We start from the raw sequence: 14,531 nt of genomic DNA, 5'->3' as shown, positions 1-14,531 counted from the left end.
GAGCTAATTAGTAAATGACTACACTTGAGAAATAACATGCTTTAATTGTCATGTCTCAAGTGTTTGTAGGTGTTTGTATTATAGTGTCCAGAAAAAGCACTGCTAGAAAGGGAAGAGTGGCTGTGGAATGCAACATGAGCTTTCTCTAATGTGTGCATGTACTAACAGAAAACAACAAATCCCAAAGCTGTTCATAAGCTCAGAGCACCAAGGGACTGAGGGATTTGGACAGAAAAGGGGGGAATGCAAGATACTCAGTGGGGACTGAGGGGGGACTAAGGGAGGTGGAGAAGCAGAGAAACAGATAGGACATTGGAGGGAAAAGACAGAGCTGAAGAGGAGATGGACCGAGCAAGAGATTGGGTGAGTGAGCCAGATGGAAGGGGTGACTGGTCATCACAGAGCCCTAGGACAGCTGTTCTTTGATATATTAGTGGACACAATGACCTAAAGCCAGCCCGCAGTCACAGAAAATAGGGACCCTGTTTTTCTTGAAGGGAAGGCGGGTGGGGGGTGGACGGGCCGCTGCCAGTTGTGGACGTGCGTTAGCAGGCACGGGGGATGGGTGAGTTGTTTCTAAAATTACGAGCATGAAGTGACGCATCCAGCAATTATTCTGGAGGCTTTCTAGTTTAGGAGAGTGCTGAGAAAAGGACTGCAAAAGGAACACACTCTCAGTTGGGACTTTGCATTTTGCTGCACTATCATTAGCAATTCTAAACACGTTTGTCAATTAATCAATGTTTAGCAAAATACCATGGGGTAGTCTGGCTGCTGCTCCCCTCCATCCACTTTGCAAAATAGCAACTTTTAATAGCACAGAAAATTCATCTGCCTCTAATTTACTATTTTGTTTTGATATCAGTTGGATAATTGTCACTCATCCTGGTTATATTTCACTACAAAGACAGTATAATTTTACCATTAGGTCTAAAAAAAAAAAAACCAAACACAATTTTGTCCTTTTCTTCTCATGAAGTAATATTAGCTTCACACGCTGACAAAAACTCTTCTGACAGCTGGCCTGGAACAATCCCAGAGGAGGGTGAAACAAAAAAGGAGTAAGTCAAACTGTCATTCTGATGCATGGAGTGCAGATAGCTCTATCCACAGAAAGATGAAAGTACAAAGACACACACACACACACACACACACGCACACACACACACAGAGGACATCCCTCAATGCCACTGCAGGAGATGGGCTCTGTCCTCCTGGGAGTGTACTGGTGAAGCGTGTTTGAAAAGAGCTGCGTCTGCTCGCGCTCTGGGCAGCAGGTGTGAAAACTCCAACCGAGCTCCCGCACTCTTCTGTTATTACATCTTTTTAGGGACATGAAGAGAGAGCAGATGAGCCAGATGCAGCGAGAGGCTCAGTGCGGGATTGTGTTTCATATGAGTGATAGCAGGGCTGTGACTAACAATTAGATTTATAATAATTTTCCTTAGCAGTCCCCAATTATGCATGCCTGATAAATGATAATCCCCGCTGGTCAGTGTGCACATTATCCCCGTTTTAACGTGGGCTGATGAGGGTCTCGAGCTGACCTTGTCCTTCCTTTTAACAGCTTTTTGGCAATACCCCACACAATCACAGAGGCTCTTCAGCAACTGTAGGGTAATAATGTACATGAGTATTGTACAAAATAATCCATCATTTATGGCAGGAATTTATCTCTTTCACTATCTTCAGGTACAAACTCTGCAAGGGCTGATAAAATGTGTATTTTGTGCCAAAGTGCACATCCAGAGACAATTTTCTTCCGTCTCCACCAGCTAGGCTGTGAAATGTGACCGGCCTCTCAGATCGTTGTTTTTACGACACACCGGCAGTATGCAGCGGCACACAGCCTACAAAGAATGTCCTGCTTGATATTAGTATCATAAATCATAGTGAACTTGAGAACACAAGACTTAAGGGGCAGCAAATCAAGATACTAAACCTAAATAAAAGATTTCCAGTTGCTTCTTGCTTTTCGCCCTAAACTGACGATCATTTGCGGCATTTCTTATTCAAAGCAGTTTATTGGATTTAAGTCTAAAATGAGCAGCTGTTTTTAAAGGTTCCTGAAGGAGTTTCTTACATATTTATAAATGTCAAAACATGAGTTTCATCCAGTAACTCATTGATCAGCTTGTGCTTGCTGAATACATCCCAAATGATGCAGTCATCGGAGCATCAACTTTGTGATTTATCAGCGCAAACACAGTGCCCGTCACACTTTACCCTTCTCCACTTTCATTCCCCTTTGCAATATCAGTCTGCTCTGCTTTGTGACTGCGTCCCTTTCAAGCTTTTTGTTTTTTCTTCTTTAAAGTGGCCGTTTTCTTAGACGTTATCTCAGTTGAATTCCTGACCTACTGCCACAACCGCCGGAGCAGCATTCTCAAAACAATTTGACACTGTGTTCTGTTTTTGTTTAAAGGTATAGAAAGAATTTTGTTTTAGGCATTAAGTATACTTCTTCATGTTGAGATCTTTTTTTTTTTTTTTCCCCAGCTTATTTTACTTTCAGGTAGAATAGTTGGCCAGACTTGGAAGCATGCTCTTTAATTCTGCAGTCTTAGCAATCATTTGTATCAGATTAGGTCTTATTTATGAATATTAAAACATTAGGAGCAATATATTAAATGCATTTTTTAAAAGCATGCTGCTCTACCTGATTTGTGCCTTTTTGTGTGGAGGTTTACACCAGAGTGGAGGTGTTGAGTAGATTTTTTAGTTAATTTTTTTCTGGTCTGTGGATGGGGTGGAGCTGAACCCTGAATATATCCCAGATTAGATTGATCCAAAGCTCTCTTGTTTACAAACGGCCTCTTCACAGTCGGCACAGTTTAATAGCCCACTGTCCCAGAAGGCTTGTTGCATCCGTGTCCGTTTTGTTCCTCGAGGCCGGGAAAACAAAAGTGCTGGGAAGGGAGAAGGGGGAAAGCAACCTCAGGGGAGTTGTGAAATGGCACTGGAGTCCTCTGTCTCACGGCTTCCAGCCAAGATAATGTTTCACCTCACTCACTGATACTTATTTTATAGGAAACCACAACAGTCAAAAGCACTACCGGCCTTTTTGGGGCCAAAAGCTACTTCAGTTTCGGCCAGTCAACATGAGGCTCTGTGACTTTGCAGGTGGCAGATCTGAGCATTTGAGGGCAGAAATCACAGCACTCCCCACACGCTCCCGCTTCGCCATAAGTAGTCTAATTTTAATTTTAGGGCCTCCTCAAAAGAAAGCTGGCCTCTGCTGAAGTGAGCCATGCCACTGTCTTCATCACGCACTCCTACAATAGGATGCAGCTCACACAGGTCCCTCAATAAATCCCAGGCTGACACAAAAGCTGTCAGTAGACTGCTGCTGAATAGATTAATAAGATTTCCATAATTAGACAGGGCCCTGACAATAGGATCCTTTAGGCTTTGTCTCAGGGCCAACTGGATTGTCCGATCCGCGCACGTCTGCTGGATGGTCGTTCGCCACAATGGCTGCACAGACAGTAAGGCGGTCAGCAGAAGAACATCTGTCTCTCCTGGGGCCAAGAACACACACAAACAGTGGGAAGTTTCATATGCATACACAGAAGGTTCTTATCAACCTCCCTGCAGCCAAGTAAGGCAATCGGTCAATAGAAGAACCATGTCATTATCTGTGTCATCACAAGTGATTTCGATTCATTAGGAATTTAACAGCATCAGTGGTAATAGATGGAAAATATTACATATTTTCCAATCTCATTGTATCTGAACCATAGAGCAACTTTACTGACAAAATGAAGAACAGGATTCATTTTTTTTTTTTTTTAAATATTGATTTAAGTCTATAATCCTTCTCTTATGAGACAGAGTTCATGGGATTGTGGTGGGTAAAGAAAAATGTCAGTGTCATCAGTTTTACTTGCAGTTGGATTACATGTTCAGTGATATTGGTATACCAGTGGTATTAGCAGTGCTAATGTTTCTATGTCACAAACCAGCATCACACTACTACTACTATCCACAGTATGTCCACACTGTCCTATTTCCTACTTCTAATCTTAGGTTTCTTCCATGTCCCTCCAGTGAATTAATCTTGCGTGATGGCTCTGATTTAAGCAGAACTGTAGATTAGAGCTTGCTCAGTTCATTGTGGAGTGCTAATACTCTAAAAACCACAATCCAGCATAAGGAAAGATCTAATTGCATGGGATGTTAAACTGCACAGCAACCCTGCTGTTTTCATCAGGGGTGACTGATCACTCGTATAACTCTGTAAGAGTTATAATAATGTTCAGATTTAACAGAATTGGTTTTTCAGTTACAGGCAGCTGGTCATTACTCCAGTCAGCAGGGTAGTATACCATCCTGTATTGGAACTACTCTAATGATGGAGGGGACAGCAGTTAGCCTGCCTCACTGAGTCCTCTAATGTCTGTTCAAGTCCGCTTAGAAAGGACGAAGTGCCTGCTGTCCACTCTTTCCCCTCCCTGCCTCCATCCCTTCCTTCTTCCATCCCTCCCTCCCTGCTGCAGGTTTTATGAGCTCCCTTGGGCTCTCATCCATCTCTGTCACACACAGGCCCCATTATTGGGGCTGCTCACAAACTGGTTGGGCTGCAGATGGGTAGGGCCTGCAGGACATATATATGGTTTCTGCAGCCTGGACAAAGACCTGCAAATCAGACTACAAAAAAAAAATAATAAATGTGGTCATATGGGTGTGGACAAGCCAATGTCTTCAGTATGTTTGTAAAAATAGAAGTGAACACAGTGCAATATTGTTGTTGTACATCTTACTGCAGTGGGTGTGATGCTCTGTGGGTTCGGTGATGCTTTGGGAAGCACTTGAACTGGTGTGGCCATTGAGAACTTAAGGCAGTGCATTTGAATATGAAGGACATGATAATCCAATGGCCATCTGGTCTGCTGGTCTCATCTGACTGAATAAACAACGGGCGTAATCTGAAAACACACATGCGGAGGTTTGGAATTTGGGTAAAGAAAGAGGCCAAAGTTTAGGAGTGAGCTGGAGACCGAGAGAGCAACAGCTTCTAATCTCAGGCTGTGGATATTGAGATTTGATTTAAATGGCAATAAGAATCCTGGCTCCTTCAGTGGACGCCTGATGATCCATGAATAATGAATCATCAGGCGTCCACTGAAGGAAAGGCAGAGACGGCAGCAATGATGACTTTCACCATATTCCTTTTTTCCTCCCAGTTTCTCACTGAAGTAGTCTGCACCTTGGGGTAAATCATGACAGTTCAATAATGCCAAGCTATGTGTGGAATGTCAAGCTAATGCCTCAACAAGAGGCAGCACTCCTCCTCATGAAATAGACAATCCTATAATCACAATATTTTGATGGATAGTTGCAAAAAAAGTTTGCAAATGCTTTAAAATTACTGAGATTTCAGAAGTTACTATACATAAATGTGGCCTGGTCTTCCTTTAAGTCCAAATTAGAGCTTAAATGACTTAAAAAATACAAAAAAACGAAATGGAGTCAGCCACACACTTTTAATTGCAGTTGTATACATGCAGATTATAACTACTGGAAGATGCATTATGTTTTTGGGTAAACCAGCTCCTAAGCTAATTTAAAACCATTGCATTTTTCCTGCTCTTTTCTGTCCCGTTAACTCAACGATGATCAATTAGATCACGACCAGTGCTGAAGTCAGCCAGAGGAACAGGCATTCCACTTTCCCAATGTTCCATAGGAGACTGTGCTGATGAATAGCACACTATGCTGCATTTCCAAACCCACCCACCCCCCTTTCTTTCTTTCTTTTTCACTCTCCACACAACTGTCCACACACACACACACACACACACACACACACACACACACACACACACACACACACACACACACACACACACAGACCCTCCTTCACTTCTCCCTTTCTCCCTCCCTGTGTCCAGCTAGCCACTGGGCCTTTGGAGCTCTGGTGTACGGTGGGTGGGTGGATTGGTGGGTGGTATGGGGGGGGGGGGTAAGGCGAAGAGAGCAGGCATTCAGAGCAACATGCACGGGGAGATAACAATAGCTCCTCTGGGAGATCTGCAGATGCTAGCAGTACGGCCAATAGTAGTGGGATCTTATCCCTACGCCAACATAAGCTGGGAAACTGTGAAACAACGCATCCAACCTTCTGATCTGTTTTCTCCTTTCTCCTCTTTACCTCCTTCTCCTGCGGAAATTTGACCCCCCCCCCCCCCACACACACACACACCCTCCATGCTACCATGCATGGTAGTGAACTAAAAAAGATTACTTTCCAAATATAAGAAAGAGTTTTGGGTTTTTTTTGGCTGTTTGGAAAGGTGGGACTCAGCCCATGTGTCACTGCACATGATAGTTTAGACACTCTTCAATGACTTTCCTGTGTGTTTCATTTACTATTCTTAGTATATTAAGGTTGAACATATGCTTATATTTCTGATTGTACAGCAGGGATTATCAGCTCCAATTAGTCCATTATGGATAATGGGTTTGTGTTTTTCACCTTCTTGTAGCATGTTCAAATGGAAGCACTTAACAAATGTAGTTCTCCTTTCTTTTTGGTTATTTTTTGGGCTGACAAACTGTTTTGTTGGTAGTTTGTTTGCCCATAAAGTTTGCAGTAGAAGCGGGAAATGTAGGACTCAAATTTACTTTCATTCCATTTAACTTTAACATTTTTTTTACAAGTTATATATTACTGGGGTTTAGGGTTATAGAAATTTTCGATACTTACTGTATCCAACAGACATCTGTGAAGAAAAAAAGACATCTATTAATATGACCATAGAATAATTCATATAATGACCACTAAGGTGCACAGTTTAGGCATTCATGCCTACATTCTTTAAAATGTAATCATTAATAGGTATATACAGTTTTTTTCTGACATACGTCTAATTAGAAGAAAAATATAACTTTATATCTTTATTTTTTGTTTTCACCAGGCCTGTTAAAGATGCACTGGAACCCAGAGCATGCCCAGTCCCTCAGCCAGTGGCCTGAGCAGCACCTGGATGTCTCCTCCACCACCTCCTCTCCGGCCCACAAGTCAGAATTCTACTCTGGCCGTAGCCGCAGCTCTTACAATTATGCCTGGGCCAATGATGACATCTCTGCCCTTACAGCCTCCAACTTGTTGAAGCGCTATGCTGAGAAGTACGCTGGCGTGTTGGATTCACCATATGACCGGTCTTCTGCTGTGGGCACTTATGCAGAGCCAGGGGTGTTTGGGAGCCTAAACAACCAAAAGTCTGAGCTGGAGCCTTGGCCACTGACACACAGCACTGAAGCCTCCTATCCCCTGGGGCCCCCTGGAGGCCATGATGGCCTTTCGGGGGCCAAGACTGCAGCCGCGTCCGCGGGCCCTCCAGGGATTAGTAGTGTGTCAGTATTGAACAGTAACCTCTCAGACTCGGGTTACAGTGGCAGCAGCTCCTGTAGTGGTTCCTCTGAATACCCCTCTAGCTACAATGGCACGTATCTTTCCTCAGGTTTTTGTCCGCAACCCAGTGCAGCACTTCCCCCTGCCTCCCTCCACACTCTTCAATCCACCCCCACTCTTGTGCCCAGCTATAGCCCTGCCACGCCAGTCTACAACTACCCCCCTAGCACATACCCTCCTCAGACCAGTCTTGCTCCTAGCTACAGCCACCCCTCTTCAACTTACCTTCCCTCAGGTCTGCCGGCTCCTACTCCTGTTCCCTCAAGGCCCACTGTGGTAGGAGGCAGCTATAGTTACCAGAGCACTAGCCTTGGGACATCTGAGTCTGGAGTGACATTAAAAAGAAAAGCTTTTGAGATGAGTGTTGAAGAAGATGAGAGTGGAGACAGGTCGCGGTACAGGAAATATAGCTATGACCCTGTGAAGGCTGGGGGAAACTCACCCTACAGTGTTAATGACAAAACAGAGTGCCATGGAAATGGCTTCAGCAGTTCAGGCAGCACAGACCCTCAGACCTTCAAGTCCAGCAAGCCCTCCTCCCAGCCCCTAGTGTCTCCTCAGTTTGGGGCAGCAGGACAATACAGCCCTCCAGCAGGTATGACGGGGGAGAATGGTGTGACAGAACAGGGATTCACCCAGCAGCAGCAGCAGCAGCAGCGTGCCCAGGCTGTCAAACACCCTCCATTATGTGCTCCAACTGCTGAGACTATGAAGAGTCCAGACCCTCGACTGTTGGACCTTGTCAATGGGGAGTTATTGGACTGTATCCCCGCATTGGGCTGGGGTGAACTGGCTGGACTCACACATGTCAAAGCTGCCCTGGAGGAGGACCTAATGTGGCCCGTGTTGAGGCCAAGTCCAGTGGTGCGGCCACCAAGAACCGTCCTGCTGTTTGGCCCCAGGGGAGGGGGTAAGACGACACTGACTCGTTCACTGGCTTCACAGTTAGGGGCCTCTTTCTACCCTTTGAGTGGAACCATGTTGGCCTCTAAAGGGCAGCCTGAGGCAGAACGCATTCTGGGGTCTCTGTTGCAGGTGGCAGGTGCACGGCAACCCTCAGTTGTGCTACTTAGCCAGGTGGAGGCCATGGAAGAGGAGGGTATGAGGCAGGTACTGCTGTCTACCCTGGAGAAAGCTCAGGTGGGGACCACAGGTCTGGTGATTCTCATATGTGCCACCGGAAGGCCAGATCTGCTGCAAGATGCTGTTCATCGGAGCTTTGCCAAGCGATATCATGTTGGCCTACCAGATGTGGCTATGCGCCGACAGGTGCTGCTGCAGGCGCTGTCGCCCCAAGGCTGCAGCTTGAGCGAAAGGGAGTTGAATGCTGTGCTGCAGCGCACAGAGGGCTTCTCTGTGCGGGAACTGCTGCAGCTCAGCCAGCAGGTGCTCTCCTCAGCATCCTCCTCAAGTGGACCCATACATGGCCTCACGACATCCAGCAAGCCCCCCGACTTTACAGACTTTGAGAATGCCTTCTGCAAGGTGCGGCCACACACCACTGCAAAGGAACTGGACACTTGTGTAGAGTGGAGTAAGATGTATAGCCACTGAGAAAGCAGCCAGTCACTGTACTTGGACTGCATTATGACCCTGTCTCTGCATTGGCATAGAAAGCCTTTGGAATGTTTTTTTTTTTTCGTAATTACTTACAGATTATTCAGCCAAAAGAGCCAGAGAAGCTCAGAAATATGGGAGAGCTGACAAAGTTGTTTCACTGGCAGAAGCATGCAATGATGTGCTATTTTGTTTTGCTGTAAATACCTGCAATATTTTGTTTTTCCCAAAGAAAAATAAGGATGGGCCTTGTTAAGTGTGTTCGTTGTTTGGCCAATGGGAAAATCAGATGGCTATTTTATGACTCAGAGATCCTGATTAGCCTGTGTCCAGGACAAAATCATTTATTTGTTGCAAGGTGAAGCGGTCCAAGCTTATGGATAATCAGGGTTTGGAAAATCCCCCCCTTTGGCTGCTACTCTCAGGATCCTATTTATTACCAGTCCACTTCCATGCTTTCCTAATGTTGATTTAGTCATTGAATTGCCACTAATCATTCAGTGCAAAGGGCTCGGGATCAGCAACATTTCAGCAAACCAGTTTTGACCAAAAAAACAAAACAAAAAAACTTGTCAAACCAAATACAAAAGCAGCAGTACTCTTAAATTTTTCCAAACGGGCTAGTTCTTAAAATCAGTGTATTATTATTGACAGCTTGTTACCAAATCATGAAACAGCAGCTTCTCCTTAATATTTTGCATCGTTAATTTCCTATCATGTTAAAGTTCACATACTTAATTTTTTATCATACACATTCCACATCAACTGCAGTTTCCCTCAGAATCCTAATTTGAGCAACGCTAATCCACTTACACATCCAGCTTCTCCTTCTGCATGTCTGCTTTTCTGTTACACTTACTCCTTCTTTTTTTTTTCTTCATAATATGTAGTCTTGTTTGAAATGCTCAGGAAGAATTTCTTTACCTCAGAAATATGAAATAAAGAATGTATGTAATCGTAGGGTCTTAGTAGAGAGTGATGCAGAGTGAGATAAAGGTGCAAGGAGAAACCTGACAGTCTTGTAATACCCACTTCAGCGGGGCTTTTACCTCGGAAAAGAAACTTGAATCTGCTACAAAGAGTAACATTGAATGTAATTCAGGTATTTCAAAGGATTTTTGATGCCATAAATCCATGTATTATTATATATGAATATATACCCCCCTCCCCCCCTGTTCTTTTAACCTTTATTTTTATTGTAGTTTATGGTGAAGTGATGATTGTGTTGAAGAAATGCTATGTAGAATACAGAAAAAAAATTCCTTTTTTTGTTGGACAAACTGCTTGCAAATCTGTGTTATTTAGTATTTACACATCCTGCATTTGCATATCTGTGTTATGGTTTTACTGCTGCGAATTGTCACTTGAAAATGTAAATAAATATAATAAACACACACACAATCATCCACATGCAGTCATGACAAAGCACAAAATGCCATCCAAAAACACAAGTTTTAAGAAGTATGCGTAGCTTTTAACAAATCCCAAAGTATGAAAATTCACAGCTACATATTTAGATGAACCCAACATGTAGACAATCCAGAGAAATCTCCTTTTCCAGCAGTTCCGTGATTATGTTTTAACAAGCAGGAAAAACCCAGCCTGTATTAGACTGTTCCCATGGTCCTGAAGAGGTATAAACAGAATGATGTAATATTTCCTACCGTCCTTTCCTCTCTCTGTCCCTCCCACCCTCATCATTCTTTTTCCCCTGTTTTTCTCTCTCCCTGATGCAATCTCATTAGATTGGATTGCCCCCTGGCCACAAAACCCAGTGGCCATGTGGCGTTGCATCTTCTTCCCCACCCCCCATTCCCATTCCCTTTTCCTTATACTGATTCCTCTGGAGTGGAAGGGGTCTGATTGATGTCCAGCAACCCTATATCACAGCGCAGGCCTCTATTTCCAGTTGGTAGCTTCAGTCATGCCATATAGCCTGATCAATCAGTGACCCCCACTGTGCATACTGATCGCTGTCTCAGAAATTCAAAAACACTTTTCCAAATTACAGAACAACCCCTGCCCCAAGCGGAATTGTCTAGGTAATGCAAACAATAATTCATTTGGTAATTACAGATATAAAAATGACAACCAGCTGCAACATTTTGATTCCCTGCCCCCCCCCCCCTGTATTTCTCAGTTTGTCCAACAAAACAAGCTTTTATTTTGTACATTTGGATCTGTTATCACAGTAACTTTGTTCTTGGTTATTGTACATTTTCTGTAACCATTTCTACCTCATTTTTGCGGCATATTGTACATGAAAGTATTTATTTCATGTCTTTTTTGATGTCTGTTTAAAAAATAATTATGTTCTTGAACTGTAATAGTCTACCTCAGAAAAGACTGTATTTTAAGATAAGAGTATCATACAATATTAAACAGAATTTGGCAATATTGCATTGTAGTTATTTCTTTGCTGTTTTTCAATGATCGGTGGAACAATAATAGCTTTGGTTGATCACAACATCAGAGTCAGTTGCTTAAACTGCAGGTGTATTGTTTCATGTACAAACACACCAAATTAAAGCCTAATGTTTTGGATCTTTTCAGCTTGGACTGAATTCACACAGTTGGTTTATAGTCAGCATATTAATTGCTGTCTTAGTCGCTAAACCTTGTATATATGAGTAATGAAGATAAGGCAGCCGAGAATACTGTGCACATAAATTTGCCAGTCTGCAAGTGCGCGTGCGTGCGTGTGTGTGTGTGTGTGTGTGTGTGTGTGTGTGTGTGTGTGTGTGTGTGTGTGTTGTAGCATCCAGAAGCAGTGCGAGCACACCCCTGAGGCTTAAGACCCAGCACCAGAGCACAGAGGTCCTTCATCCCTGTCACTGTCTGTAAACAACAGCTCGTCCCAGTGGCCTGGCCTGCGCTATTTCTGGCCTTTTTCTGACATCTTTCAAACATTCAAAACTAAGAAGAAGCAAATTTGAGCAACTCCATGCAAACAAGTGAAAGTTTAGCTTAAGCCTGAAAACAGAATCCATCACTCCACAGTTACACATAAGATTGTCAAAGTGTATTTTGAAACATCTGTGACTTGATCCCGGTGGAATGGTGGTGCTGCTGGTGTTAATGACAAGGGTAATTAATTGTCTAATAATGATGCATAGCTCTGTTATAAGCACAACCTTGTGCAGCAGCTGCCCTTCGTCCTCTGGTGAAGGATAATTGTTTCTGCAGCTGTTTTAAAATTATTTCCTATGTTTTGCTGTCACAAACTCAATAACATTATCTGCAGAACAACATAACCTTGTAACGGTAGAACAGATGATGTAGAAATGTAGATATGGGGACAGGACGACTGAATATGCTACTGATGATATTTTACTAGCCGTAGTCTAAACAAACACATTTTTGTACAAACAACAAGGTTTTGCCCCCACTTCTTGATCATATTGCAGTAAGATTATTTATGATTATTAAACCAAACAATGGCACTGAAACAGAGGCGCCTGCCTTCTGCATTTAATACTTTTATATTCTGATGTCTGTGAGTCGCTGTTCGTCCAGGGAGAGGCTGAAAAGCATTTTGTCCTTTCTGTCCTAAAGTGAGTTCTGTCCTCCAGGAAGTCAATCATTCTTGTCTCCCTGCTGATTGGAGGTAATTAGGCAAGCCGAGTTTCTAATTGGATAATAAAAGATGCTAATGAGTTGCTGTCCTATTTACTGATAATGTGGCAGTGACTAGCAGGACACAGCTCAGCCACATTTTCCTGAAGCTCAGTAACTTTCAGAATAAGTATATATATATATATATATATATATATATATATATATATATATATATATATATATATATATATATATATATATATATATATATATATATATATATATATATATATATATATTTGCTCTCCTGTTTCCAGCATGTACTCAAAGTACATATCTAATCTTCATGGTGTTCATCATCATTGAGTGCTCCCTATTCAAAGGTTAAAAACCCGAAAGTTATTTATAGTAACAACCAACCTCATTCTCTGAATCTCATTTCACCCTGACACAAACCTCCTCACTACCTATGTGCGCTGCTGGCCTTCCATTGTATGAGCCTTGATACTGACAAGGTTGACATCAGAGGAGAGCTCTGACACTGGGTGAGTTAGGACTGCCAGCTGTTAGCAATCAAGTCTATTTTGAAGTCAGGGACACACAGACCCCCAGGGCCAAAGTAGCAACTAGCCCAGCCCCTCACTCCACAACCCACCCAAATCAGCCTACAACCTCCAAGCCCCCTGGTCCCACAGATAGCTAGCACATCTGTATTGGTTCCAGATGTTGCAAGCTTGCACTGAGCGTCCTCTACCTAAGAGCACCCTAATATGGTGTCAGACGAGCACAGAACATGGTAATGCGGCAAACACCAGAAATCTAAACAGTAATCCAAAGAATATGTTTCAGTGCAAAGCCTGCCATAAATAACACATTCGTGGTAATCATACTGTGAGAAATATGAGAAATCATATTACGGCAGATTGCAGTCTTCCTGGAGAATAGGCTCATTGTTATTTAACATTAGATATAGGCTCTTTATTTTTTTAATTAAAGGCATAGATGTTTTCACAAGTACCTGGATTTAATCTTTCAGGCTTTCAGTATTTTGCAGTTTCTGAATAGAGTAGCAAGAGAGAACACAGAGAAAATGAAAAGATAACCATCAACATAATTATGGCATAAAATTTACACCTTCAAGTCAGATACATAATCAAAAGTCTGCATTGAGTAAGACCAACAAAAGGCTCAAAGGAAACCGCTCAGGTTCTTTTAAAGGAACTGCTCAAGCCTTTGCAGCTGCATTGTTTCTGTGTTGGTCAATCAAAGCTCTCAGGAAATTAGATCTGACAGGTGGAATGTCCTGCTAAAATACTTTGGCCTCTGCCCCCCACTCACATGACCAAAGTGTAATCACTGAATAAATAAATAGTAAATAGATATACAGGAGAATAAACAGACTGATGTTTAAGAACAACTAAAAAAATATATATCAGAAAACAGCAGCAGAAAGGTATATTGATAGAAGCGGATTAAAGGGTTAACAATAGATACTAATACAAAGTTGGATATACTTCATGTGGGGCAGTCTGTAGATGCTCCCGTGTGGTTTTGCTCTATGACACTAAATTTCAGATCCCTGAACATGTGGCAGATTTTATGTATGTCAATACTCCCCCCCTGTGGCTGATCCAAGAAACAACAGACCCACAAATGACAAGATTGCCATTAATCCACTCTGATTACCCTCAACTGATTTTTGCAGGGATCTGTTTTAATTTCTTTTGCAATTTCCCATCAAAATATATAAAATCAAACATTTCTCTCTTTCTCCAGATAATTTCTTGCATTATTATTATCATTATTAAAATTTGCTGTGTCCTTGGTAAAAGGACAGTCTAGGGTAGTTTTTAAATCCACCAGATATGATAATGAAATAGGATGCATTATATTGACACTGTTATAAAACAACAATGGCTTTCAGTTATATTGCAAATTCAAAACCTGAAACAGCCAAGCAGAAGCTTTTTCAACACATGAATGACCCCTGGTGGCCCCA

The 14,531-nt window shown here is 42.6% G+C and overlaps 1 protein-coding gene across 3 annotated transcripts in view; it reads left to right on the top strand.

Annotated features, from left to right (window-relative positions):
* The window catches only part of fignl2 (fidgetin like 2), a 49,005-nt gene extending 37,690 nt beyond the window's left edge, over positions 1-11,315 (top strand). For all 3 annotated transcript variants that reach the window (XM_030732694.1, XM_030732696.1, XM_030732693.1), the window contains one exon: positions 6,921-11,315. In XM_030732694.1, the coding sequence (XP_030588554.1) occupies positions 6,921-8,971 (2,051 nt within the window). In that variant the 3' untranslated portion in view covers positions 8,972-11,315. The remainder of the gene's footprint in view (positions 1-6,920) is intronic.
* The last annotated feature ends 3,216 nt before the right edge of the window (positions 11,316-14,531 follow it).

Source organism: Archocentrus centrarchus, chromosome 7 (assembly GCF_007364275.1).
Source record: "Archocentrus centrarchus isolate MPI-CPG fArcCen1 chromosome 7, fArcCen1, whole genome shotgun sequence".
Taxonomy (NCBI): domain Eukaryota; kingdom Metazoa; phylum Chordata; class Actinopteri; order Cichliformes; family Cichlidae; genus Archocentrus; species Archocentrus centrarchus.
This window is presented reverse-complemented; position numbering and strand designations above follow the sequence as displayed.